This window comes from Balaenoptera physalus, assembly GCF_965194825.1.
Source record: "Balaenoptera physalus genome assembly, chromosome: 1".
NCBI lineage: Eukaryota > Metazoa > Chordata > Mammalia > Artiodactyla > Balaenopteridae > Balaenoptera > Balaenoptera physalus.
The window spans coordinates 43,450,304-43,477,476 of NC_138882.1; the positions used below are offsets into that span (position 1 = coordinate 43,450,304).

General features: G+C 44.5%; 1 protein-coding gene across 6 annotated transcripts in view; it reads right to left on the reverse strand.

The window, feature by feature from the left end:
• PTPN14 (protein tyrosine phosphatase non-receptor type 14) overlaps positions 1–27,173 on the reverse strand; it is a 168,910-nt gene that overhangs the window by 15,739 nt on the left and 125,998 nt on the right. For all 6 annotated transcript variants that reach the window (XM_082471428.1, XM_082471427.1, XM_082471429.1 and 3 more), the window contains 10 exons: positions 25,589–25,659; positions 24,563–24,650; positions 20,522–20,610; positions 17,460–17,547; positions 16,517–16,599; positions 14,155–14,212; positions 10,753–10,831; positions 7,301–8,778; positions 2,823–2,966; positions 1,445–1,663 (listed from right to left, as the gene is read on the reverse strand). In XM_082471428.1, coding sequence (XP_082327554.1) covers positions 1,445–1,663; positions 2,823–2,966; positions 7,301–8,778; positions 10,753–10,831; positions 14,155–14,212; positions 16,517–16,599; positions 17,460–17,547; positions 20,522–20,610; positions 24,563–24,650; positions 25,589–25,659 — 2,397 coding nt within the window. The remainder of the gene's footprint in view (positions 1–1,444; positions 1,664–2,822; positions 2,967–7,300; positions 8,779–10,752; positions 10,832–14,154; positions 14,213–16,516; positions 16,600–17,459; positions 17,548–20,521; positions 20,611–24,562; positions 24,651–25,588; positions 25,660–27,173) is intronic.

Here is a 27,173-nt window from a genome sequence, read left to right on the forward strand (position 1 = left end):
AAAGAAGAACATAGTATATTACAGCTGTGGAAGCTTTTCTCAGACAGTCTAGCAAGATGCAGCTGTGTGATCTGCATCTTTGCATGCATTATTTTGGTCATTGTTTCGTTATCTAAACTAAGCCCATGAAATTCACCACCGTCAGTTTCCTTCAGAGTTTCCTGGGGCTCAGTTTTTACTGTTTCATTGTTTTGAGAGTTCTCACTCTGAAAAATAAGAGTAGAATACACAATATGATCCATGAGAGTTACGCCATCCTATTTCTTTGGACAGGACTTTCTGACACTTAAAAAATATATGTGGTTATCTATGCTCGGTGAACAAAAACACTACACCCAACCATGGTACACTTCCCATATTCTGTATCAAAACCGTTAGAACTGATACATGGGCCAGACATCTGGCTGTATTTTAAAGGCTCAAAGGAACCTACCTATAATTTGGCTACAGTTGAAAAGTCCAATGAAGAAAGGAAATAATGCCAGATACAGGTTTTCTAAGGTTATTGATCACAGCAGACTATGAATCTGAACCTTGTTATTGTTGAAAAGCATCCTGTAACAACTGTAACAATTATACTAATACAATTCACATTAGTACACAGATAATTCCCCTGCTTCAGAGGTCAGAGCAAATGGTGACATTCTAAACAAATATGTTCTGTCATTAGGAGCCCTGAGGAAGGTAAGCTATTTAGGAAACACTTCACTGCATGCACACGTGTATCCATAACTCTAAATTCTAACTGAAGTAAAGCTAAGCTGACCAACTTTAAAGTCTATGAAATACTGAGATATGAAGATTTGGAGTACTTGAAATAGTAACAAAAATTTAATGACCCAAATGCATTGAATAATGTGGCACATTTTGCAAGATTCATTATCAACCACACCGTTACGGCTTATGTTTAAATTAGCCCACTCTTCTAAATATCATGCAAATTTGGGACTTCAGCTCTGGGACTTCAGCTCTAAAATGCCTAACCAGTAGTATTACAAGGGAGAAACAGTAAGTTTCTGTTGTCTTGAACATCATAACTCCAGTGACAGAAATATAATGCCTGTGATTTCCAAATTCTCCATCACCTGCAAATGACAAACTGCAAGGGCTAATCCTCAGCTTTACCTGTGAGTTTTCGGGAGAGTTACAACGCACAGAGAGAAGAAAAAGTTAAATCCTCCGTAATGAGCAAGCTTCAGAAATAGCTGACCTGAGGTTTTTTTTCCCTGAGGCCGCTGGGCTTCCTTCTCTCTGTGTGATAGGCATGGCCTTCCAGTTGACTAAGAAAAGCACAGGAGTTCAAAAACATTCCCTTGCGGTTTGGGGACAAGCCAAGATGCACAGTGGCAGCCCGTATGTTTTCTCCTCCCTGCCCTTTTGCCGTTAACCCAGCAATCTTCAACCAGCCTTCCCAACACGCCCCTCTCCACCCCCCACTTCCTACCTTGATGTGGGAGGCGTTGATGTAGCCTGTGTTATTTTCTTTGGTCGGTATGAGCTCTACGCGGTTCTCCTCATAGGGGACAACCTCGCGGATACGGCTGCGCTCAGCATTCTCTGGCAGAGCCGCTGTGCTGAAAACGCCATTTGCCTTTTTCTTTGGAATCTGCTCATATTCTGTGAACACCATTCCCTCTTCGAGCTTCTTCTTCAGGGTTCTGAACTGCAACAGAAATTGATCTCCAGCTCTCTGAATTATCTTAACCAAACACTCCAACCAAACCACCAGATTTCTTAAAATATTTACAGTGACGGTGTTAATAAGTAGTTTCAAGATGGACAAACTAATGTTTGATTATTTGGTCTCATTACTGACCATACTGCTAGTGTCTCTTTTCCAATAACCAATTTCCTTCTCACTCATACCTTAAACAGAACAAATCTGCCAGACCAGGCAAGAGCTGAAATTCAAAATTAGTATTTTTGTTATTATCACCTCTGTTTAAAGTTCTAGTGATAAGGAGATTGTTAATCTTAATTACCCAAACGTCCTTCCCTCCACTTACACAGCTGTTCTTAGCTAAATTTTAAGATGATACTGGCCCACAGTCCTCTAGTTGTGAGGATTAGACGCCCCATCTTTTATTTTTCCCATGGTCAAGCTACTAATAACAAAATATGGTATTAATTAGATTAAATGATCCCTCTACAGACCCTTCTGGCTCTAAGAGCATGCTAATACTTCATACATGCTGGCAAAAACCTAAAACCCTAATCTTATTGTAATGCACTCTATTACATTTACATGACCTGTTTCTTAACCTGACAGCAATTTCAGGAACTAAAAGAACATGCTTCCTCACCTCTGAAACACTACCACGCAACTTCTGGTTACTTTTCAAAACCAAAGTTCCCACAATGCATTACCCTAACAATTATAAATCAGCCATATGTTATAGCCAAACAAGGGGCCAGCGTATTAAAGGATTCTATAAATGCGTGGGTAAAAGAATCACTCCCTAATAAAGGGTATTTGTTCACAAAAATCACAGAAATTGAGAGCTACAGCAACTGCTTAACATCTTCATTTTGCAAAAGAAATAAAGACACAGGCCCAGAGAAATTGAATGACTTGACCAAGGCCACACAGCTAGGTAGGGGCTGGTGTCTTTAGGGGTCATCATGGCACCAACCTGACAAAGAAACATGAGATGTTGAAAAGGATCAATTTAATACAGCACAGACCAGGTCTTGCTAAGCTTCAAATTGAAGAATGAATTCGTCAAACACGCCTTCATGCTGGCATGTCTGGGCGAGGAGAGAGCGTTGGAATCCTAAGACCACAGAGAATGAGTCACATGTTTGACAAGCCCAGCGCTTACCCTCTCGTCCATGGGAACTCGGGTGGCATCAACGCGACTTTCTTCCCGCCCCGAGCCCCGAGCAACCGAGAGTCCGTTCAAGGCTGCCAACATCAGTGGTCTCTTCTGTGCCTCCAGGCCTGCCATCTTCTGCTTCTCTAGATTCTTGCGGCAAGAAAAGGCATGTTCTCATTGTTTGTAATACCAGGAGAATGCTGGAATGTGTTTTAATCTCCCCAAATCTGTAACTCCCCAGCCAAGGAATGCAGACAATCACCATTAGCAGGGCAAATTCAAACACAGTCTTCCCATTATTCCCACCGGCTCGTCCAGGCCTCCTGAGCTTTTATTTAAAATAGAGGAATGAACGAACAAACAAACAAACAAGAGCAAAGACTCCATACAAATACGCCCTGCCACGGGGCTCACAAGAAAACAGCGTACACGAGACACTTTAGGAAGATAAGGGCTGAAGGAAGACAGGACAAGGAAAAGAGACACAGAGATTCATGAATAATCAAACTTAATCACAATGATGGACCTTTTATACAGATTAAACAGTAAAAACCTTATAAAAACTGTTGGTTGCATTCTTAAGAGGTTGGATACATGCATAAATAGACAAAAACCTTCCCAAGTTTCCATTCAGAGGGGCTAAGACTGAGGGTGTTAATCCTGTATTGACTCTCTCTGGTCCCCGGGATATCATCCCCAAAATGAGAGCTGCTGTGGTTTAGCAAAGTCACTAATACCACAGCCTGGGGCCACCGGAGATGACCTACACAGCAGCACCCTTCATGCTTCATCCGGAAGACCCACAGGAATGGACACCATGGCTCCCAGCGACCATGGTGAAGAACCACCGGATGTGACTAAGCCATGGGAGAATATGGATCTAGGGGCCGAGCAGAGCACTTAGGGGAAGGTTTGGTTGTTAACACCTGGCCCTTGTTTGTGGCTTTTCAACTCCTCTCTATCCTCAGCTGCACAGACACTCTGAAACTGCATCAGTCAGGGCTCCTGTTATTTGGCCTATGGCTGTGCTTCCTCACGCCCTCTAAGCTGATTGAGGTACCAACAAACCTCCATTTACTCATTTCAGGCAAGACAATGGGAGCATTTTCCACCAAATAATTTTGTCTTAGAAGACAAAAGAACAGAGAGACTTCATAAAGCATAGAAACAGACGAGTTTTACAGAGTTTATGATTTTGATCCACACGAAAGTGAAACCAATTTGCAGGTTCCTTTGGTTGCCACAGATGAAGGAGTCATCTTATTCCTGTTTTCTTTTTTCAAACCTTTAGGTATTTTTTTTCTTAGTCTGTCATTTAGAAATTTACTCCCCAGAGAAGTATCTTGATGGAGCCACGGTGCAGATTATTCTAATTGTGGATATAGGGGATGGCATTATACCCCTACATGCATCCCCTCAATGCCACCTACAGTCAGAATGGAGCCTTGGGAACTATATCCAATATCCTGGGATAAACCATAATGGAAAAGAATATGAAAAAGAATATATATGTATATAAATATATCCGAGTCACTTTGCTGTACAGCAGAAATTAAGCACAACATTGTAAATCAACTATACTTCAATAAAGTTAAAAAAAAAAGAATGGAGCCCTGGCCTTTATGAGTGATTCTGTCAATAAGATGCTTGGTCCAGTGACAGGGCTGACCCATCAGACAAACCAAAGGAGCATCTCAGAGGAAGGTTAACTGTGAGAAAGTGAGAAAGGTCCCAAAGGTATAATATTCTTAAGAATGGCCCTGGTTTCTCAACCCCAGACAGATTTTGAAATTTTTGGATTTAAATGTGGTGGTGGTGGTGTGTGTGTGTGTGTGGAGGTGTTAGTTTACTTGCTTATTAGTTTGTTTTTGTGAATCTTCCCCCCATTATCTCTTTTAGTTGAGCAAAGTTTTAAGAGAGCAAAATTTTTTTCTGTAAATGGTCCTAAAGTCCTCCCGACAGCCCTTCTGCTTCCTTCCCACCTGCACCATAAGGTAACCCCAACTGGGCCCAAAGCCAAAAGAAACCTATTTGTCTTTCTTGGGAAAGGATTACTACTTACCTAATGAAAACTGAAACCCCAGTGATAACCTGTTTCTCTTAGCTCCTCCTCACTTATCCTATCAGCTTATTACCAGAGATCAAAAATAATTAATTCAAAGATCTGATTTGGCCTTTTCTCTTCCCAGTACCTGATTTTGGGTTAGGTGACTACAGACAGTGAAATGCCTTCCAGGCAGCAGGAGGAGCCAGGAGAAGCTATCAAGACAACAGGCCTGAACTATCCATCAAATGGACCCGCAGCTCCAGAATTGGAGGGAGGGAGTTGCCTGCGGGGCAAATTCTCACCATAGCTGTCTCCCTCCAGCTCCTATTTGGTTACATTTTCTCATTTTCTTATCCTAGGGAGGCCCTGACAGCCTTCTCTTCTTAGCCATGCCTAACAAGCCAGGCAAAAGCTACCCATGGTGGGGGGCAGGGAATAGACAGCCATCTGAGATGCGGGGAGGTCATTGGGGTGAGTTTCTTCATAAAGACAATAGAGACCCATCCCAAGCATCAGTGCCAGTGGCGTGGTCACCATCTTGCCTGGCTCACTGAAGACCCTCCAAGTCCTACTCTGAGGTTGGGACACCAGCCAAGGGCGGCAGCCCTTGAGATCACAAGTGTGTAGGATTTGGGAAAAAATCAGGGAAGGGGCTTCCCTGGCGGTCCAGTGGTTAAGACTCCGTGCTTCCAATGCATGGGACCAGGATCTTAGCGGCTGGTCGAGGAACTAAGATCCCACATGCTACGAGGCGTAGCCAAGAAATAAACATTTTTTAAAATTAAGAAAAAGATAGAAGAAGAAGGTACACATTTAAAAAAAAAAAAATCAGGGAAAATGACATAGGGCTGGGGTAATGATGTTCCTGAACTAGTTAAGGGGTAAAATTGGCTATTCGCTCTTACCCAATGGATGGGATGGGAAGACACATGGAAACAGTGGAAAAGGCCCTTGCTCCTTTGTGATAACGCCTGAAGCACTATGTAGGGAACCAGCGCCATGAATTTGGCTACAGGCTTTTGTTTAATACAGGTAACAAGAGAAGAGAATGAATACGACCTAAGTGAGGCTAGGGGACCATGCAGGCAGCAGCTGAACGCTTAGACTGATGGGTTCTTGATACCAAGTTGTGTTAAAGGGGTGTGAGGCCAAGAAGTGCTGAAAATCCCTTTCTACCAGTGATTACTTTTCCCAAACTCAGAAAGCTCTCCCCCCCAGGCACCCAGCCCCGCATCTCATTCCAGCATCTCATTCCATCCCCCGGAAAAAGCTCCCCCGCAAGGCATCTAGCCTCACATCTCAGCCCAACGGTCTTATTTCCCACAGGCACAGCACAACTTTCACAATTTCCCTCTAGGTGGAAAAAGTTACGCCTGTACCAAATTCTTAGCAATACTCCACGGATGGCCAGAACCGTGAGGCTAAGAATGTTCTTAAGGTTTGTCTAAAGTAGGAACATTGCTATGGACTAGACTTCTAAACCAAGGGACTTGGCTTCCTTAAAACTTTGGCTCTTTACTCTTCTTTACAGGTTGATTCCCTCTAGAGAATTGGGAGACTTATAAATGAAGAAAGTCTAATGAACTCCATCAAAGCTCATTTTAAGTTACAACTGCTCTGGAGTTCCTAAAATAAGCCCTGGCTACCTTATAGTTCAGCTGTGGTACATGCAGAGGAGAAGTCAATCTAGGTTTGAATGGTTATAATGAGAGGAATTTTTAATTTTTTAACGGAGTGAATACTTCCAGGACAAGTGTGGTGTCTGTATAAATATGCATGTGTGAATTCTCGATAGAATAAGAATGTCTAATGGAAGCTCAACGGTAACCTTCTGGGTTCATTGTAATTTTCTTGGATTTGTGTTAAACATCTCTCGAAAGAAGATTTGAAAATAAAGCTGGATACATCATGGACAATATTGATGAACGATCCTGACATCTAGATCTACACAGAAAGCTGTGCTCTGAAGGGATGTTGCTCTTTTAATATCTAATGGGGGGGGGGAAGGGCTTTCCCCTGGAAAAACCAAAGTACCAGGAGATGGAGGAAGGTGAGCTCCTGGCAGCTCATGCAATGGGAAGTCTGACCCTGAATAAACAGCAAATGCTGGCCCAGACACCAATCTCGACACCACCAACCTGTAAGATCCTGACTCTATCACAGCACTTTGCACCAAGCGCACCTATGAGAAGCCATGAATGAGAATGGAAGGTTTATGTGAAAAACAAAGTTTTGTGAAATGAAACACTACCTGTTCATATGCCAAGTGAGTTTTAAATCCCTACCACATTCCCTGAATAAGCCTTGCGCTTTCTTCAGTGCCCAGAGGATGTATGTCTGAATCATGGAAAAGGAGCAGAGGGGGCTGCGGGCGAGGGTGGAAATCAGCCCGTTTAACTGTCCCTCGAAAGATGCCCTGGGAGAGGAAGCCACTTACCCGGATCATCATCTCTCTTTCTATAATGCTGTCCTCCAGGGAGAACATTTCAGACACGGGTCTCTCCTTCACAGGCTCTTTCTTGACCCGCTCCTTCACACTTGTCAGGTCGGGCTCTGAGATGGATGGACCAAGAGGGGACCCGTTGATGGCTGTCTGGTCAGCCCGGGAGACACTGATGGCCTTGGCTGGCCCCTGCCTCAGGACCCTGGCCCTGGCGATGGCGGGAGGAAGGCACACCTGGTCTTGCCCCAGCGCCCCGTTGCTCACACTCTTCCTGGGTCCGGGGTACTCGGGCGGGGGCTTGTTTGGAATCCGGGCTAAGGCGGCCTGTAGCTGGGCGCTGTACTCCATCTCCTCCCGGAGCGCGGGGATCTGGGGCACCGGTTCCGGAGCTTCCTCCTCCTCCTCCTCGCTCTCGCTGCTGTGGATCAGCATCGTGGCATCTGAGAAAGTCTTCTTGTGGTGATACTCGGGAAGCTGGGGCACCTCGTGGCTCCCCGGCACCTCCTCGGGCGGCCCCGGCTCTCGCAGGGTGTTGCGGCGGGCCATGGGGATGTTGAGCGACTTCAAGGTCATGGCTTCCATGCCCCGCACCATGCTGCTCATCACCTCCAGGCTGTGGCGCTTGTGCACCGCGCCGTGGTGCTTGGTGGCCGTGAGGGGCTCGCTCACCTCCTGGAGAGACTGATGCACCACCGGGGAGCTGTCCTCCTGGAAGGTCTTCACGGACAGCTGCACTTTGCGAGTCACCAGGTCGGGGCTACTGCCGCTGACGTACTTGTGGCGGTGGCTGGCGAGGTCCGGCGTGCTGGTGGCGGGGCGGGGCCGTGGGTAGGGGGGTGGTGGCCGGAAGAGATAGTTTTTGAGCATGTGGGCCGCGTTGTAGTTATAGGTGCCCTGCAGCTGCATGTTGGCCAACTCCGGGGTGCTCACCGTGTGTGAGATGGCGCTCGCCCCGGGCTTGCTTGGCACCGTGGTATTCTTTGGGTTGATCTGGTCCGATGGACTGACCAGTTTGTTACCGTAGCCCCCCTGGGGCCCATAAGGGACAGTGTAGGGGTGCCTCTCCCGCATCTCGGGCTGGCTGTACACCAGATCCTCTGGCTGGTTGTAGGCGTGGGCGTTGATGATATTGAGGTTTCGCAGGGACTGGCTCTGGCTGTCCGTGTGCACGACCCCCCTCTTCATCTGCCGCATGACCGTCTCATAATCGGGGGTCGGCCGGTAGGATGGCACGATGATGGCGCTGTGCCGGTGGCTCGGGATGTAGTCGGCCCGCATGATGTCACTCCCAGGGATGCTGAGGTTGGAGGACACGGGAGAAGCCTGGATGAAGCTTTGGGAGCAACTGAGGGAGTTGACGCTGTGAATGCTACACACACTGCCGTTGGTGACGGTGCCGTTTATATAACTTAAGTCCAGGCTGTTGTGCGAGTTGCAATACAAGGCTTCTTCATTCCCATGGAAGATGCTGTCTGCAAGGAGACACACAGAGGCACATGAACGTCCACACCGTCCTGCTTCAATCAAGTTCATCCTCACACTTACAGAAGTCGTAAAAAGGGAAATCCCACGGTCTCCACCCACATATTCCATGGAAACACTGGTAATTTCTTGGGCAAGATGCCAACATATGGAAGGAACATTTTAAAGCACACTAAAGAGGAAAAGTGAATCTAAACCAAGAAAGCTATGCACATACGGAAGCGTTATCACCTGGGTTAAGTTCTCGATTTGGCCATGAGCTTTTAAATCAGGCACCAACAATGGCCCTCACATTGGGAGACCTGTCCTCCTGTTCAGGGCTCAGCGACAGAACTGGATGTTTGGGCCAGGAAGTCAAGAACTTTAATAGGGCAATAGATTTGAAGTTATTGAGTCCTGGGAGCTGACCTTCCTGACTGCAATGGGAAAACTCCCTGTATCCGAGGGACTGCTGAGCGTCCGTCAAGGCACAAGGCAAATAACACAGTCAGGATGTCAGCATGCGTGGCTGCTTCATTCTGATCAGCAGCCAACGGAGGGCAAAATAAGAATCAGGAGGTTTTTCTAGCCACTGTCTAAAACCCTCCTCTAGAGTTGGTTTCATCACTGAGGTCAGTTTCACATTAAAATTAATAATACTTTAAAGAGGTACCTAAAGAGATAAAAAGCAGATTTCTAAAGTAAGGCCCGTTCTGGGTGTCCAGTGTTCCTTTAACACACACATACACAGACACCCCTAGGCAGGCAACCTCTTGCCAACACACTTTTCTGTGGGCAAAGTATATTCATTTTTTACACTACAGATTCAAGCATGAGCAGAGTAGAAGAAAGCAAAGGCAGAAAAGATTAAAAAACAGAAAAGGTGACTGAAAACACTTGGCTGCCTGAAGAGGAGGGGCGGGAACATAGACCAGATGAGATGATATAGGCAAGAAAAACTAGGAGAACATGTTGCCTTTATCCACCTTAATGGGGTTTGGTGCCCTCCCATAGAAGCAGGGTAACTTTGCTAGTCTGCTTATAAAAAGTAGTGTTTTATTAAATTACATCATCTTGATTATCTTAGTCTCCATGCTCACATTTAGACAGTGCAGAGAGATTCAAAACAGCTAGCAAATGATAACCCAGAAACAAATTATCCATTTACCATACTGTCAACATCCAATGTTTAATCCCATTCCTTTTTTGAGATAGTTAGTGTAATGATTACAGAGCCTGGCTCAAGAGTCAAGACACCAATTTTCGTATCCAAGCTCCCCAGTACCCCTTCTGTACCCCAGTTTCTGTATCTGTCAAATGGAAATAATAACAGTACGTATCTCCTAGGTTTATTTTGAGGATTAAATGAGACAATACAGTGCAAGTGCTCAGAACAAGTGCTTAAGGGGAGGAATTGCTCTATAAATGCTCATTCTCAGAATAATTATTATTGGAATGGGTTTTTTTTACACACTTTGCATGGGAGTGTTTAGGGAGAAAAAGAGGAATAAAAGAGTTTAACAAGTGCACTGAGAAAGGGGCCAGTGGGAGAGATGGGAAAGGAGAGTTACAATGAGGGGCTGAGATTTTGTGTGTATTTCTTTCAGTTACTCTGGATGCCTGTGTTCTCTGTCACCTTGAAAACCTGCTTGACTGTTACAAGCTCTCTGACACTGACAAGGAGGGTGAAGAGTATTCTATGGGGCTTAGCTGTCACTCTCCTCTCTACCCCACTTACAAGAAGGAGGAGGAGAAAGGAACTTGCTCACTGCCTTCCCCCAAGTCCCTCTGCAGTCAATTCTGGGGAAATTTTCCTCCCAGGGGTAAATGACATTCTATGCCTTTCACAAATCCAAGCTGTTGCCTGCTGCCACTCAGACAAAGTTAAAATGAAAGTATCACGGTCATCCCCCATAAAAAGTCTCAGTACCGATCACCAGTTCTCAACTTTGCGTCTTAAGAAGGGACAGCGGCAAGCCAGTTACCTTGAGAAGTGTGTGTTTCCGAGTAGTGTTCGCCACACTGGACATGCATGGGAGGCAAGATGTACGGTTGTTGCCGGGGCTGAAACAGAGAACACAGCGCAGGTGGGAGGCCTTGGCACAAACGGCCGTAACACTCACAAGCACCAGCGCGAGCACACGATGGTCCCCATCGCTCACCCCGCCTGCAGGGAGGCACGCTGCAGACGCTCTGCCCTCCACACTCAACCCAACCCTTCCCTAAGCGTCTGCACCCCCATCTCATCACCAAGCTTAGGACTGGAGAAACAAGAAGGGGGGAATGGGGAGGCTGGTTCAAGGTGAGAAAGAGGCTGTAATCAACATGAAGGCACCTATTTAGAACGTATTTTCTAACACACCTGCAAAGCTCCCAATGCCTCTTTTAAAGGAATAACTCAGAAGATGTATTTTATTATGTTCCACCTAAAACATAATGAGAGTAAGGGGGAAGCCTGTTTCCTTCTATTCAAAATTGGGTCCCTCCTGAAGTTCGTACCCATCAGCATAGTTGTACCTATGACCCTAGTTCACAGTGCCACATCGCCTCAAATAGGGACAGGGGAGTGTTAAGATGGGCCCACTTGCAAATTTATATAAAATCTGAAATGTGATCCCTAACAATGAGCGTGCAGTTCCCAGGACCACTTATTGACCCTCCCATTGCAGAGGATCCAGTTCAACCATCTAGCCCTTCAGTGAGGACTCTTCGCCATAAGACTCTTAAAGATGGACATTTAGACGCAACCTGAATAACTCCATGCTGCAGAGGAAGGTAAAACTTTTAGAGAAAACACCAAAATGCTTAGAGAGCTTCACTAACTGGGGAGCCGAGAAAGGATATATGATTAATGGCTAATACGGTCTAGAGCAAGTCATTTAACCTCAGTAGGTCCCAGCTTCCTGTCACTCAAATCAGTCTCCTCCCTCCAACATTATCCATTTTATTCATGTATTAGGGTTCCAGGTAAAAATGTGTTTGAAGGAAGAGTTTTGATACTAAAAGATAAAGTTTAAGCTTGTAACCCACCAAACAGGATGATCTCTTATATTTCTATTTGATTATTTTAAAATTAATCTTATAGATATTAGTTTAAATGTTACTGCTTTGGGACAGAAGCTGAGATCAAGTCAAAAAAAAAAAAAAACCCCACAAAGCCAGCAGGGGTCACACTTTCTCAGTATTCCTCAACAGAAGAAGAACACTACGCAGAGTCCAAGGCTGGGCAAATAACTCATCTACTCTTTCCTTTGCTACAAATAATGTTTAAGCATCAAAAGGGCAAATAAAGAAGGTAATGAAGACAAGAAATCCAAAAATTAAAGAGAATCAGGGTAGAAGAAATAAAGAATTGAAATTAATCTAAGAAAGTAGTTCAGAGTATCAGCTCTTCTAAATATTCCCAAATCTCTCTTGGCTGGTTTTTGAGTAGCAATTTAAAAATATTTTTCCTCTTTTTGGTAATACCTAATTCAACTCAATTTTTCCATGATTGGACAGCCAGTTTTTAGGTTTCAAAAAACAAAACAGAACAAAACAGAACAGTAGGGAGGGATTCATACAAGGGAACAGAAATCTACAGCAAGGCAAAGTTGGCTCACCTCTGCCTTCTCTTGCTCTTATTTAAAAAAAAAAAAAAGAAAAATCCTATAAGTAGGTGACTGTTTATGAACTGCCATAAGTGTGTAAGCAATACAAGTGAGAAATAGTAATAGCTAATCCTCCAAATACCATTTCAGGATTATTTATTCTGTCTCTTTATATATTCCAATATACTATTCTGTTTCTCTCCAGATCTGCCAACACAAAAACAAATTAGATGCCGTAATAAAGGAGCCAGAAGGGCAAGAGAAAAACAACAATCAGGAGCCCTTGTTATCAGCCAGGAAGCCCAAAGGAGACAATGTTCTCTGGTTTTACTCTCACTCATCCCAAGGAACTCTTGCTGAAATGGTTTAATCCTAAGGGGCAGAGGAAAGGGAGAAGCCAGGAATCTGGCTTCCTGTAGATTATCTTCATCCAAACAGAACAGGAAAGCCTCTGTATCTTCTCTAGATAATTAGGATGAGATCAAATCACAAGATAGCCCTAAAACACTTTGCTTCCCCTGGTGTTTCATGGACACAAGTGAACATTTATCTCACTAGTAAAGACATGTGGACTCTAAGGAAGGGAAAAGGAAAATAATATCAACAAAGGAGAAGAATAAGGAAACCAGTGCCGTGAACAAATCTATTGGTACTTCAGGGGAGAAGCCCAAAGCAGCCCTCTACATCTCCAAGGCAAAGACCTCTCGTGAGATGTTGCACATTAACACAGAGATTAATAATATTCACATGGGTTCGCAGGAATTATCAATATTATGTGATATGATGACCAAACTCTAGAATTCTAAGAGTTCATGTCAATGCATTTTCCAGAAGAAAAAAAAAAAAAACCCTCAAACAGTTCCTTTTAAAAGACAAGTTAAAGATGTGTTATAGGATATATATTGTGTATAAAGAAAAATTCAATTTTATTCTCCCATCAACTCAAAGGAACTGTTCAACCTACAAACATTTAAAGGTCACATGTTTATTTTGATTTTGTGTAAAATAAATCATAATCTAAAATAAAAGAATTATGACGTAAAACAAGTAGACAGTTTAAAGGAAACTAACTCTCCCACGTCTTGCTATGATATCATCCTTAAGTAATTCTCAAAATAAAACACAGTCTAAGACAGAACACATGCATTGAAATGAGTTGTGTTTCCTTATTCACATGATTAGTAGGGCAGTTTGTAAAGAAAGGCTAATGGTAGGTAGAAAAGTGGATCAACTCAAATTCTGTTGGCCTTAAAATTAGGAAATTAATTAATTTTAATTTTCTTCCCCACTGAATACTCTACCTAAGACCATCAACTAGACTCCTTCAATTTTTGCTCATTTAAAGTAGACATTTTCTGACTAGTTTATTAAACTCTGTCTATGGCAGTGAATATAAAAGAATTTGTGGAGATTATAACTGAAGACATGTCTATATGCAAAAATCAGAAATAGTGGATAAAGATAGATAGATAGATAAAGCAAGTGGAGAAAAACACACAGTAGGTTGCGTGCTCAAGGAACATGGTCTCATCGGCCCAGACTAAAATTCATGGGGGTGAACCCTGAGTCACACTTAGAAAAGTGACGGACATGGGCGGGCACAAGAGGGACAAAATGGGTGTGCATCACACCTGCATAGCAGACTGATGCCCCCCTGTGTTCTCACCATATCTCTCCTGGTCAGGAGGTCATGACCTAGTCATGATGCCCTAGTCATCCCTGTCTTCAAGTTAACAAAAAAAGGACACTCATACCCCGACAGTCAGAGGACTTGATAACTGAAGATTTCATACATACCAGGGAGGACCGGCTCCAGGTGGGCTGGCGTCTGATAGGGGGTGGAGAATTTGATTGTCTACATGAAAAGTTGAGAAAAATGAGGTTGGTTATTATTATTTACCATGTACAAGAAGACCAGATAGACAAGAGAGGGCAAAGAGGGGAAAGGAGAAAAGATGAGTTAAGAATTACAGCAAAAAAATAAATAAATAAAAAAGAATTACAGCAAAACATAAACATTTTCTATTTCTGGGTGCTGAAGCTAAGAACAATTTCAATTTCTTTTTTTATTTTCAAAATGTTTGGAACATATGATACTTTTATAATATGTTTTACAAAGTAATATTAGAAGAACGAGGCTTATTTCTAAAGACAAATTATAAGGGAAATAAAAATGAACAACAGTCTTTTAGAGGTTAGAGAGTGGAGACCTCTGGAGAAGGATGCTGTTCAGATGATGTTGATTTCATAAAATTCCAGAGGGCTAATCCAAGCCTTCATGTAGCCCATGCCGAGGCTCTGAAACTATCAATATATACAGAATTTACTGTCTATGTGGGGTAGGGGGTATGCTTTTTAGAGAGTCCCAGTTTTTATCAGATAAGAGGTTAGGAACCTCCCATACATGATTATGAAGAAGAAAGGAATGCTTATTACAGAAGTAGAAAGGAAAACAGAATTTCCTTAATTTTCAGTCTAATATGTGATGCTCACTCATATATGTGATGGTCACTCATGTAAGAAGAAAAGGCCACCAAAGAAATACAAATACTCAGAACATTTTATGTTAAAGCCACTTGCTAAGAAATGATCAAACCAGAAGACTACAGTGAAGACTACACTTCTCAAAATAGTTTTGTTTTTAAATTCACCCTACAGAAGTCAACTATAGAATTCTTGTTGATGTCAAAGACACCCCAACAAATCAAAGGCAACAGCAGAGAACTGCAAAGATGTGACCTATAGGGAATCTGTTCAAAAGAATGGTGTGTGTGTCTATGCGCGCATGCGCGTGTATGCACGTGTGTACCCATAACAGATATGGTGGCTTAAATTGCTGCTCTCTAATTAGTGCTCTTCTGATTTACATTTGCAAACTTTGCTGGCAGACCTAATTCTATATAGTCATCTCTTGGTATCCAAGGAGGATTGGTTCCAGGACCCACCTTGGATACCAAAATCCATGTATGCTCAAGTGCTTTATATCATCTGGCATAGCATTTGCATATAACCCATGCACATCCTCCCACATACTTCAAATCATCTCTAGATTACTTATAATACCTAACACAATGTAGAGAGCTGCCGGTTCATAGTGAATTCAAGTTTTGCTTTTTTGGAACTTTCTGGAATTTTTTTTAATATATTTTGATCCATGGTTGGTTGAATTCGCGGATATGAAACCCACAGATACAGAGGGCCGACAGTACTATCAAATATACTTTCAGACTCTGACAGTGACCAATGGCAACGACTGGTTTGAAAGAGCCTCCATCACGTAGAGAAAAAAGTCTGCCAGGACCTGATGCTCCAGTTCTAAAGCAGCACCTTCTTCAGCAGGAACTGCTCTAGGACAGCATTTTCACACTCTTGCATGTGTCCACTGGGGACGTGGGAAAGCAGTTCTTCTCCTGCATTTACATCCCAAAGTTCTTTGAAACACAATTAAGCACCTTGGGCTCCCCAACTGCTGATGTACTCTGCTGAGGAACGTCTTTTGAAGGCAACCAAAGGAAAGGCTATGATAGTGTGAGCCCGGCACGCTATATCCAAGGTCAGGTCACAGTTAAGTTCCCTCATCAGACTCTCTTTATCATCTTTACTTCCAAATTAAATTGAAAAACACACACATGGATTTGTGACATCTATTAGCGTCTTCCAAGTCTTCCTCTAATTACCCTGGCCTCTCATTTACAGGCGGGTGACATGACCCAGAGGCACATGCAGCGTTAGCCAACTGTGTGAGCAACACAGGGCTGAGGATGACAGCAGCTTCTTCTCTTTCAAGTTGGCTCGTCACTCTGCTACCTGCTTCTGAACACACTCTACATCTGACGCGAAGGGCCGCCCCGGCAAACTGGGAACCGCTCGGTTCCTCCAAACTCACGGCAGAGGTTGGAAAGGCACTGATGTCGGCCAATCCGTTCGGGAAGTCAAGCATTCACAGTCAATTTGCAAATCATTTTCTCCCTAGGCATAGAGACTACACAAGACAGTCTTCATCATTAAAGCCCTTTCCCTCCCACCCGGCTTTAACTTGCCCCTTTAGCTTCTACAAGGAATGAGGAAAAAGAGTCAGTATAAAAAGCGATCTACACCATCCCTAAAGCACAAAAATTTAAGCTGATCCAGGGAGAGGGTGGACGAAATGTTTACTTACTCAGTGCAGATTTTGTTTTGTTTGTAAAACTTGTGCCGTGTAGCAAACAATCGAGATATATACTTGGCATTTTCGATATCATCCTTGGAGAAGAAGAAACAGGGGAAAAATAAACATCTGTTTGATCGTATCGGGCTGGCCAAAAAGTTCGTTCGGGTTTGGCCATACAAACCCGAAGGAACTTTTTGGCCAACCCAAATATATGCATTTCACTAGGATTCCCCTGAGCGGGGACACGTCCCTTCCTCCCTTCACGTCAAGCACAAAATAACCCCCTGAGTCAGAAACCAGTGTGCTGAAATTCAGTGGCGGTCATGTCTATGAAGCCCACCCAAGGATGGCAGACAATACTGTCCGCTAAAGAATCCTTGATGCCCAACGCACTGGGGTTAACACTGATGATCTGGCGTGTCTTTACATAATGCTAAACCAAGTGCTTTAAAAATCAGTAAATGAATCAAGGCAGAGCGTGGCACGAACGCCAAGCATCATTAAATGGGAGGCAGGGAGGTGCAGGGAGTGCCTTGGCTCTCAAATAGGCACTCAACAGAAAGGCAATCACCCAGTTTGCTTCAGATCAGGCTTGGACTATCATGGCAAAGAAAATCCAAACCAGCCAGTAAAAGAAACTACCATGCAATATCATCAGGGGTGACTAGTCAAGGGCACGCCAGACAATGTGATCCACCGCAAATAAGGCTGGTGGAGGAACCCAAACCCTAGAGTCAAAACTCAGCTTGAAATCCCAGCATTGTGAGCATGAAGTCCCCACCACCTTCCAGAAATGAGCAATGACAGCACTGGGCAAGTATTGGAAAGTTATGGGTTCAACAGAATATTTATTCTCTCATGACATGGAGAGCAAGGAAAAGATATTACAAGTTGAGAAGACAAACAGCAAGCTGCCTGTGGGACCCTGCCTTCATCTGTCCGTTTTGCTTACCGTGTGAAAGAGGGCAGTCTCCTCTTTGCTGATGAGCTCCACCAGGATAGTTGACTTGTTGTGAGTGATATTTCCCATGTCATTCCACCTGCACAGAAGAAAGCCAACGGCGTTTGCCCAAAGATGTTCTAGGCATTTATGACAGCATAGGAGTGTCATCTGTTACTACTGAGTCTCATTTTACAAATTATGATTTAACCATATTTTTAAAAGCTAAACGTCCCTCCTCTCAAAGCAGAAAAGGAGATAAAATGCAACACGCATCTATTTAAATAGCTAAAAATCCTATGTAAACGACATCTAGATATTGCTGTTAATAAAGTACACTTTCCTTTACGACCTAGGAGGAAAATATGCCAGAGACTTCCACTGCCTAGGTTTTCACACTTCCAAATGGACAGAGCATTTCCCGTGATCCCCGTTTTCAATGCTGGAGGGGGATGTCATTTAAAAGTCATGTGTGGAATTCCCTGGCTGTCCAGTGGTTGGGACTCCGCGGTTTCACTGCCGAGGGCCTGGGTTCAATCCCTGGTCGGGGAACTAAGATGCCACAAGCTACGCAGCGCGGGCAAAAAAAAAAAAAAAAAAAAATCACGTGTTTCCAGGAATCTAGGCTGAAGAATCCACAGAGGTTCTGTGTTGCGATGTACACTACAGATTTGATTATGCCACTTGGAAAAAATGCCTAGGGAGTGTTTAATGTGCCTACATTTTTGTGATCTAAACACACACACACATTTCCTTCCCTTTCCTCATGGAGATCTTATCTAAAATGAGATACACAGAAAGAACCACCAGACAAGGGAAGGTAAGCTCCTGCTTCCCATTCTACTTGGAGCCAGTTTCTAATCATCTCTTACACTACCTACCCTTCACTCTGTTCCCCGACCTATAATTCCCTGCCCACCGCCTTTTCCCACCATCCTGCTTTTGCTTATTACACTTCTACCTCTGCCTGCATGATTCCTTTAAGACTCAGAAGAAGTCACCTTCTCCAGGAAGCCTTTCCTCATCCCCAAGCACCCACATGCCAGGAAAGAGCCTAGTGTTGTCCTCTATCAGTCACCACATTGTATCACAATTGTTCATGTCTGTGACCAGATCCCTAACTAAACCAAACTCGATCATAGGCCCTCATGCCCCGGGCAGAGATTCTGCTTTCTTCATCTCTGTATTCCAAGCACCAAGTACACCTGGCACACAGCATACAACAGATGTTTGCTGAAATAATGAAAAGTAATGATGGTGTCTCGCATCTGTATAGAGTACAGTTATTTTATCAACTCTCTTAGGTAGACAAGGTGGTTATTTGCGTTCCACTTTGGAGATGAGGCAATTCAGGCCAAAGGGGATGACTTAGCCTCACTCACTCTCCTCATCAGGGACGGATGAGTTCTATACCTTCCAGGTTTTCCTCTGATCAGCTTTCCATTACACCAGTCCCACCTGTTTTTACGTATATCTACATGTGTTCTGCACAGCTGTCTGCTGACTTACAATTCCATTAGATCACATCTATGTGGACTCACAGCTATGTGCTCCTTAGTGAAGGTCTCAAGAGATAAGAGATATGTGGTCTCCTCTAGCTCCATTCCCTCAAATCCACTGCCAGAATTCTGGGTCCACTCCTCACTCCACCATATGACTTCACCTTAGTGGCACAATTAACATGACACTGTAGTAGAAGTAAATTCCCATCTTGGAAGGGTTTCAAGGCAAGGGCTAAAGGAAGCAGTTCCTAAGGAAACTGAACAAAACCTGTGAGGCGCTTATGATCAGCAAACTTTCAAATTGCTATTTTCTATTTCATCTAGATAGCCAGAATCCAAGATGTGTCTGCTTCTCTTCTCCAGACTCAAGCACTGATTTAGCTACAGAGAACTGTGTGGGACAAAATGGCTGGAAAGCTTTACATGGGCATAAAAGCGTATAGTTGCAACTCTGCACGTATTTATATATTTTATTTAATTTGTTGTAGGTATATGAGTTGACTGAATACGTCCAAGAGTCAAAAAGTTTCTTCTGTAGCTCCAAAGAGCTCTCTCCCCACTCCTGTTTCAATAATGTCTCTATTCAAAGAGCAAGAGAAAATAAATGGACAAAAATAATGGCAGGGTGGGGACCTAGGAAAATAAAAGCCAAATAGGAAGCTTTTAGTGGGAAAACTTTCTCAAAATGACCTGCAGTTAAGTGCTGATCCAGAGAATACACGGCTGGCCAAGAATTCACTTCCAGAAAGTGGACCGTGCTTTGCCTCTAAGATCTGTCTTTGATCATCTGCCCTGGACGCGCAGCTCTGCCTATCAGATGCACACACAGGAAAGCTGCCTTTCCGGTAAATAATAGGCCATACTGCCCTCATAAGTGAAAGCAAGCATGCAGTTTTTCGGCTTGTTGATACTACGATGGGATCTGTGGGCACCCATACAAAGCAAGCTCATTGACATGTAATGCAGGGGACACCCTGCCACTTCCCTATGCTGTTCCTACTCATGTTAAATGGAAAAGAAGGTTGAAGGGTCAAAATAATAAAAAGTACCCAAGTCCTTTCAGTTATGCTAACAAATTGATTGCTTTTTCAAAACACACTTTCACAAATAGACCTCTTTCGTTAACAGAAAAATTAGTTTGCACTTTTCTAGCACATGTGGTTAGGTAGAGGGTGCAGGGCAATGGAAAGAAGCCAGTGTGGATTTAACGACTGGTCATGGGTAATCCAGGCAAAGGTAATCCCATGGGGGCCTGACTCGTGGAAGAGCCCATCTCCAACCAGACTCACAGAGTTTTGTTCCACTCTGGCTCAGTGGAGGTCCAACTACGCATTTCTTGGGGTCAGGTGGAAAGAAAGAACATCCCCCATCCCCAAACAAACCCCCGGGGAAAGTGAGATGCATTTCTCCATAACCAGTGAAATCCTGCAGAGGGGGCGGATCTTATCAGAGCTGAGAAAAGCTCAGCTCTGATCCTTGGTCTGCCCCGTAACTCATCTGTATAACTTTCATACTCCATGGGGTTTGCTAGAGCGCCTCGAGGGGAAAAAGGAGAAAGACAAATCAGACTACCTGTATATTACTGCTTGTCTTCCAATTCTGTTTCTCACGAAAATCCCCATAAAGAAAATGCCCAGGTGCACACTGTTTCCATGATTGTCCTGCATAAGATCAACAAAAGATCGTTGTGATGAAACAGATCCCCAGCGGTCTGGCAACCTACCCATGGGGACCACACCCCGTTTCTCGCCCATACGTGGAATGAACCATAGAACGGAATGGGGGCAGAAAAGCCACTAGGTCCGAAGGGACGTATCCCACTGCACATCCTAATAGACTACACAGATACCTTTTTTTCTTTTATCTCAGTTTGTCACAATACATTTCCTGTTTAAGAAAGAATTTTAGGATTTTCTCAGATTTGTTGGCAGTTAAGATTTTCTCTTTCATGAATATCTATTAATATCTTTTCTAACCCTAGTTTTCGGTTTTTTAAATCAAAATTATACATGCACATAGTTTGATTATATCTGCATACTGCATATGTGCAATTATTTACGCACACAGTTTGAAGAACTGAATCCTCTTCAGATCTTATTTAAAAGCAGCCTTGGACCCACCATTTCCTCTCCCTTAAAGGCATCCACTTCCACCACTTAAAGCCCTAGAGTGTGTCTATTTGCATCCACCATGCTTGGCCTTCCAATTTAGAAGCTCATGTTCCTCAGTTCTGGGATATTTTCTCAAATTACTACCTTCTGTTTCCCCTTTTCACTCCTTTTAGAACTCCCACTGTTTAGATGTTGCACATCCGGGCTGGCCCTCCAATTTTATCTCCTGCCTTCCACATTCCATTACTTTGGGTTTTTTGGGGTGAGATTTCTCTTAATTTAATCTTCTAACCTATCTATTAAGTTTTCCATTTCTGATATCATATTTTAAATCTCTGAGAGTTCTTTTTTATTTGCCGAACGTTCCCTTTTAAGAGCACTCTATTCCTTCAAGGAGGTAACATATTTGTATTTTTTATCCTTGAGACTCATAGGATGGTATTTTGGGCAGGGGGCCCTTCACCCTGCAGACTCGCTGCCTCTTTCACACTGCTTCATTCTCACTGGGTTGACGTCTGTTGTTCCTATTAGGGCATCGTGGGGGGTGGTGATGTTCGGCTGTCTATTCACGTTCCAGGGCGGGATGCTAAATGCTGGTTGGGACCTTTGTGAGCACAGGAAGGGCACGGGGACGACAGGCTTCACTGTCGGGCAACCTGCTGGGCCCTGTCTGGAGGAACCCAGAGGGCTTCGGTCTGGTCTCTTGGTCCAGTCAGGTGCCTCCAGCCTCCCGCCTGGAAGAGTGTAACCCGGCGGCCAGCGTTCTTGAGAGCAGAGTGGGAGCAAGGCTCAGCGTCCAGTGAGTAAACTGTCACCCAGCCTCCTGCTTTCTCTCTGGGGACATCCTCTTTGTGGAGTAAGTGGAGGGCCACGCCCAACTAGACCTAAGATGAAAAAGATAAACCCCTACCTCCCTCAGAATACTTGATCCCACTTAAGACACAAAGACAACAGTGTCCCTTCTCAGGGACCTCTTCTCAACCCACCTCCCGAAGCTTCCATTCAAGTAGGCGTCTTCTAACAGAGAGAGAGAAAGGGAAAGACAACTGCTGATGGCAAAAGCCGAGACAGAAAGAACTGGGGAGGAAAAAAGGGCCTCGGGGACTTCCCTGGTGGCGCAGTGGTTAAGAATCCACCTGCCAATGCAGCGGACATGGGTTCGAGCCCTGGTCTGGGAAGATCCCACATGCCGCGGAGCAACTAAGCCCGTGCACCACGACTACTGAGCCTATGCTCTAGAGCCCGTGAGCCACAACTACTGAGACTGTGCTCTAGAACCCGTGAGCCACAACTACTGAATCCTGCGCGACTAGAGCCCGTGTTCCGCAACAAGAGAATCGCCCGCTCATCGCAACTAGAGAAAAGCCCACGCATAGCAACGAGGACCCAACACAGCAAAATAAACAAACAAACAAACAAATAAATAAATAAATACAATTTTCAAAAAGAGGGCCTCAGTAATTATGAGAAGTTCAAAGGTAAGCTGTATTACAGAAAAATCTGTGAGGGAAAAGAAGATAGGTGAAGTAGAGACGGGAAGAACCAGGAAAATTCTGCAGAAAGACTTTTCTGGGCACGTTGCCAGTAGGTGGGTGCAGAGGTCTGGTGGGAGTGGATGGGGACGTGGGAGGGGCAGGCCACCAGGGTGAGACAACGGAAAAAACACATAACGGATACCCGTTAGAACAACTTAGCCAAGGACTGAGGCTCCAGACTCTGTAGGACCCATTCCAGAAGCTCCGTCCCTCCACGCCCACGTGCTCCGACAATACAGGAGGATGGAGGCTGCGGCCACCCCTGTGTTTGTGGAGGGGGAGGGGCAGACCTGTCAGGAAATGGAAGAGACTCCCCCGCCCTGAACCTTGAAAATTTTTAAGAAACCACTCATGGAAAAACCCACACTAAACATAAATGTTCTTCCCTGGGACATATCCATAACACACTTTTTAAACCTTCCGTGGTCAAGAAGGACCTGTACTAACCCAAAGGGACCCCATCCCCATGTGCAGGTTGCCCCGGCATACTTTCCTGGTGACTCTTTCACTTAGAGCTGACCCCCTCACTGCCCACACGGCTACTGCGGCCCCACCCATCGTCCTTGGGTCGCCAGGACTCACGTGGTCTGTAGGTGGTCACCTGAGTCATGAACAGATATGTGGCGGAGGAAGAAAAAAAGCAGCAGCCCAGCTGAGTTACACCCACTGGCAGTGAGTCAGCCGTGCCTATCTGCCCACTCGGACTAAGCTCTGGTATCTCCCTTGTACTTTTCCCACTGAAGGACAGACTAGAAAACACATCAGAACCAAGTACGGTGGATTTCAACACTGTCTCCACTGCCTCTATTTCCCACAGTTCAGAATTACTAAAGACAACACAAGCAAATGACCACCATGACAAAACCTCCAACTTCCAGGGCCTGAGAAGTCAGTTTTCTAGAAGTGGAGAAAAGTTTACTGTGATTTTCCAAAATGGCATGACTATATATGGGTGGGTGAAATGGAAGTGGGATGCAGATGGTTTCATAAGGTATTATTGCAAGGAAAATGGATTACAACCCTATGAAGGGCAGCCATTAGAGAAGCAAAAGAAAATTAAACAAATCTAAAAAAGAGCCATTTAGCCTTTTTTGGAAGCTGCGGCCACCCTGCTCGCTTCTACTTGATACACATGGGCAGTTCTCATTAAGGCAAATTGCAAGCGTGCAACAGAGGGGGAACAGAACACTTATACAACAGCCAGCGGAGCCAGTCTGGAGTGAAATGTTTATGCTGAAACTGCAGGCATCTCCCAAATTGCCGAGATGTGCCAGTTGCTTTAGGTTTCTGATAAAACTCCATCTTTTGCAAAGTGGGTCAGCAGAGAGAGGAAAATGAGTTTGGATGATGGGCTCAGCTCTGTAAACGACCTTGCACCATGACCCCCCAACCACACCCACTTCAGGAGGTGGATTTGTTGCAAAGGATGGGATGTGCTGTAACCACTTCCTAGGCATAGTTTCCAGACAACACCAAAGGGGCTGGGAACCCACAACAGAGGCTCTGTAGAGCTGGAGAAATAAAGTATGACTGCATACAGGAAATGTTTCATTCTTCCTCACAAACAATTATCACCGCATCAGCCCAAAGAAGAGAAAAGAAAAGAAGCACGGGCAAGAAAACTGCTGGGGAGGGTCTGTATTAAGGCACGCATGATGTTTGCTCCTTGTCCCATTGGAAGGCTGGATGTGGCCTCGATAAAATCTTGGCACCAAATGGGCTGGTGTTTGGTACTCACTCAGAAGGTTGTCTTACAAATGAGATATTCTGCTGAAGACCATGGAAAGCTTCAAACCCTCTCCGTTACGAAAAAGGGTTTGCTTTACCTAAAGTAAATTGGACTTGCCAGCTAATGCCACGTAGCAGTAAGAAAGCCAAGCCTTCTGGCTCTCTGCTCTCAATCAACACTGGTTTTCCAAATGCCTGTGCTGTTCTGAGACGGCTGAAGCAAGGAGAGGGTATGCTACCTTCACAGGGAAGATTTCCTGTCCAAAGCCATCCAAACGTTCCACCTCATTGATGTACATAAGCTCAGCTTCTGCTGGCAGGATGCCACTAAAATCAAAAGAGCATCAAAGGAGGAAATGGTTAAGAGCAATAAAGTCAGTGGAAGATCCTACCCTCCTGGTGGCAAATTCCAGAACTGTGGTTTTAGTTCTGGGAAAAGCCACTGTCACCCAACCAACTGTGCAGGCACGGTGCATTACTAAGTAATGCATTAATATATTCCTCAGTAGCCTTTTACTCAACAGGGAATAATAAGAGGAAGGTAAAGTATATAATTAAGAGCCACAGCCCTATAAACACTAAATAATTATTCCAGACATCCTGGTGAATAATGCTGCCTGCTTTAAAAAAAAAAAAAAAAAAAAATGTATTTTTCTCCCACCTGGGAAAAAAATCTCCACTGCTAAAAAAGAAAGAAGGAAAAAAGGAAGAAAGGCAAAAGTTTATGAGGATGATATTTTGGGAGCCAAATAACCAAGATAAGAGAAGAGTCTAGGACCACTGCACGTGTCCCAAAGAGCTCCACATGGCCCTGATCAAGCTCTCAGGGATGCCTTCAATCTCACTCTTTTCCCTCCTGACCTTGACTTTCCCACCCAAAGCAGCTCTTGAGGTCTGCACTCAGCACAAGCAGTCCCAGGCTTCCCAGGTCTGGCAACAGTTTTAGGAAGGTCACAGAGAGGAATTCCTCTGGCCAACAACTCCACATCTGTGTGGGCCAACTGGTGTGAAAGAAAAAAAGGAAAAAAAAAAAAAAAAAGAAAGGGAGGGAGGGAGGAAAAAACAAAAGGGAGAGAGAGAAAAAAAGAAAGGGGAGTGGTAGCACAGTTTTCAAATCTACATGCACTCTCAGAACAGAGCTGAATCACTTGCTACAAGAAACAGAACTGTGTTGACTCAAGCCGGGGCTTGCGGGGAGGGGCCGAACGTCTCCTGCCTCGGACAGGACGGTGGCCACGTGCTGGGTCAGGTGGCCCCCGCCTTACCTGTGGGCTTTGTGTTCTTGGGCCACCTTCTGTGTCAGCTCCTCCAGAACAGCTTCTTCCAGGGCCAAATCCTACCAAAATGGAAAGCAGTTCAGGTCACTTGCTATTTTGCTTGCAAACCTTAAAAACTCTCTTTTTTCTCGAAGTTGTTCCTGATTAGCTTCACTTCCTCAGTCTCCCTTTACTCCTTTGAATTAAAGGTTGTCATTTTTAGGACAGAGGTTCATTTTTACTTTTGTAACAGGGCTCTCCACTATAACAGGCTATTTCAAGGCATATTTGGGGTTGCCATCTAAATTCTGGAGGATCTGGGAATAGCTCTTTTTTCATTTACCTTCTTCTTCCCTATCTGCCTGCCTCTTGGGCTTTTATTAAAAATGCTTTGTAAGAAACAGAAACAGACTCACAGACTTAGAGAACCAACTTATGGTTACCAGGGGGTAGGGTGGGGGGGAAGGGATAGTTAGGGAGTTTGAGATTGACGTGTACACACTGCTATATTTAAAATGGATAACCAACAAGGACCTACTGTATAGCACAGGGAAACTCTGGTCAATATTATATAACAGCCTAAATGGGAAAAGAACTTGAAAAAGAATAAATACACGTACATGTATTGAATCACTTTGTGGTACACCTGAAGTTAACACAACATTGGTAATCGACTATACTCCAATATAAAATTAAAAGTTTAAAAAAATGCTTTGTAAGTGCTTACACGTTTTTAACAATGAGGATATACAGGCAAATGAGTTTCCAGGTCACCATCCCTTCCAAAGCTGAGCCCAAGAAGGGACTGTGCCTGGCCTTTTTATCCACCAGCACAATCCCAGCCAACTAATTCAGAGCCACCTGAAGTCAGAGCTGGCTCATTCAGAGGCTAGTTGATGGGGCCTTGGGAGCAAAAGAGGCCACGACCACTCAGCCGCCTCAGCGGAGCTCCGGAAGGTAACAGGTGGGGAGCTGACCAGCTGGTGTCTCGACCAACTGAATCCCAGGCCCCTGGACCAGTGCTGTGCTGGCTCCCATGGGATTAGAGTCAACTGGATACATTGCTTCCCAACTCCCCTTCAATGACGGTGGGAGTATTTAAAGGGCTTGTTAAACATTTAGCAGGAAAGTGAGACGGAGTCTGGAGGAATACATCCAAGATGGGGAGACCAATCAGTTCCTGAGACACTGACAGGCATGGAGATTCTATAGCTCATCCCATCCCTTTCGGTGGCTCCAGCCCAGATGCCTCTGCCCTTCCCAGGTGCAACTTCCACGCCCCCCAGGCTGGTGAGCACCAAGGAGGGCACAGATGTGCTCCGTCTTCCTCTGAGCTCCAGAGGGGGCGTTAGAAGGGGCTCCGAGCTGTGTGTCCCGGTGAACCTTCCAAGGCTCATCAAAGACACTTGATGGGGGGGACTGATGTTTTCACAGAAAACATCCAGAATGCCTCATTCCCTTGGTTCTAAACTATCATTTATATAAAGATTACGTCCAATTTAACAGCTTTTCATGAAACACTACCCCCAAAAAGGTACACCTCAAAACTGCAAGAAACATCCCATCTCAAATGATGCAACTGGAGAAAATCAAT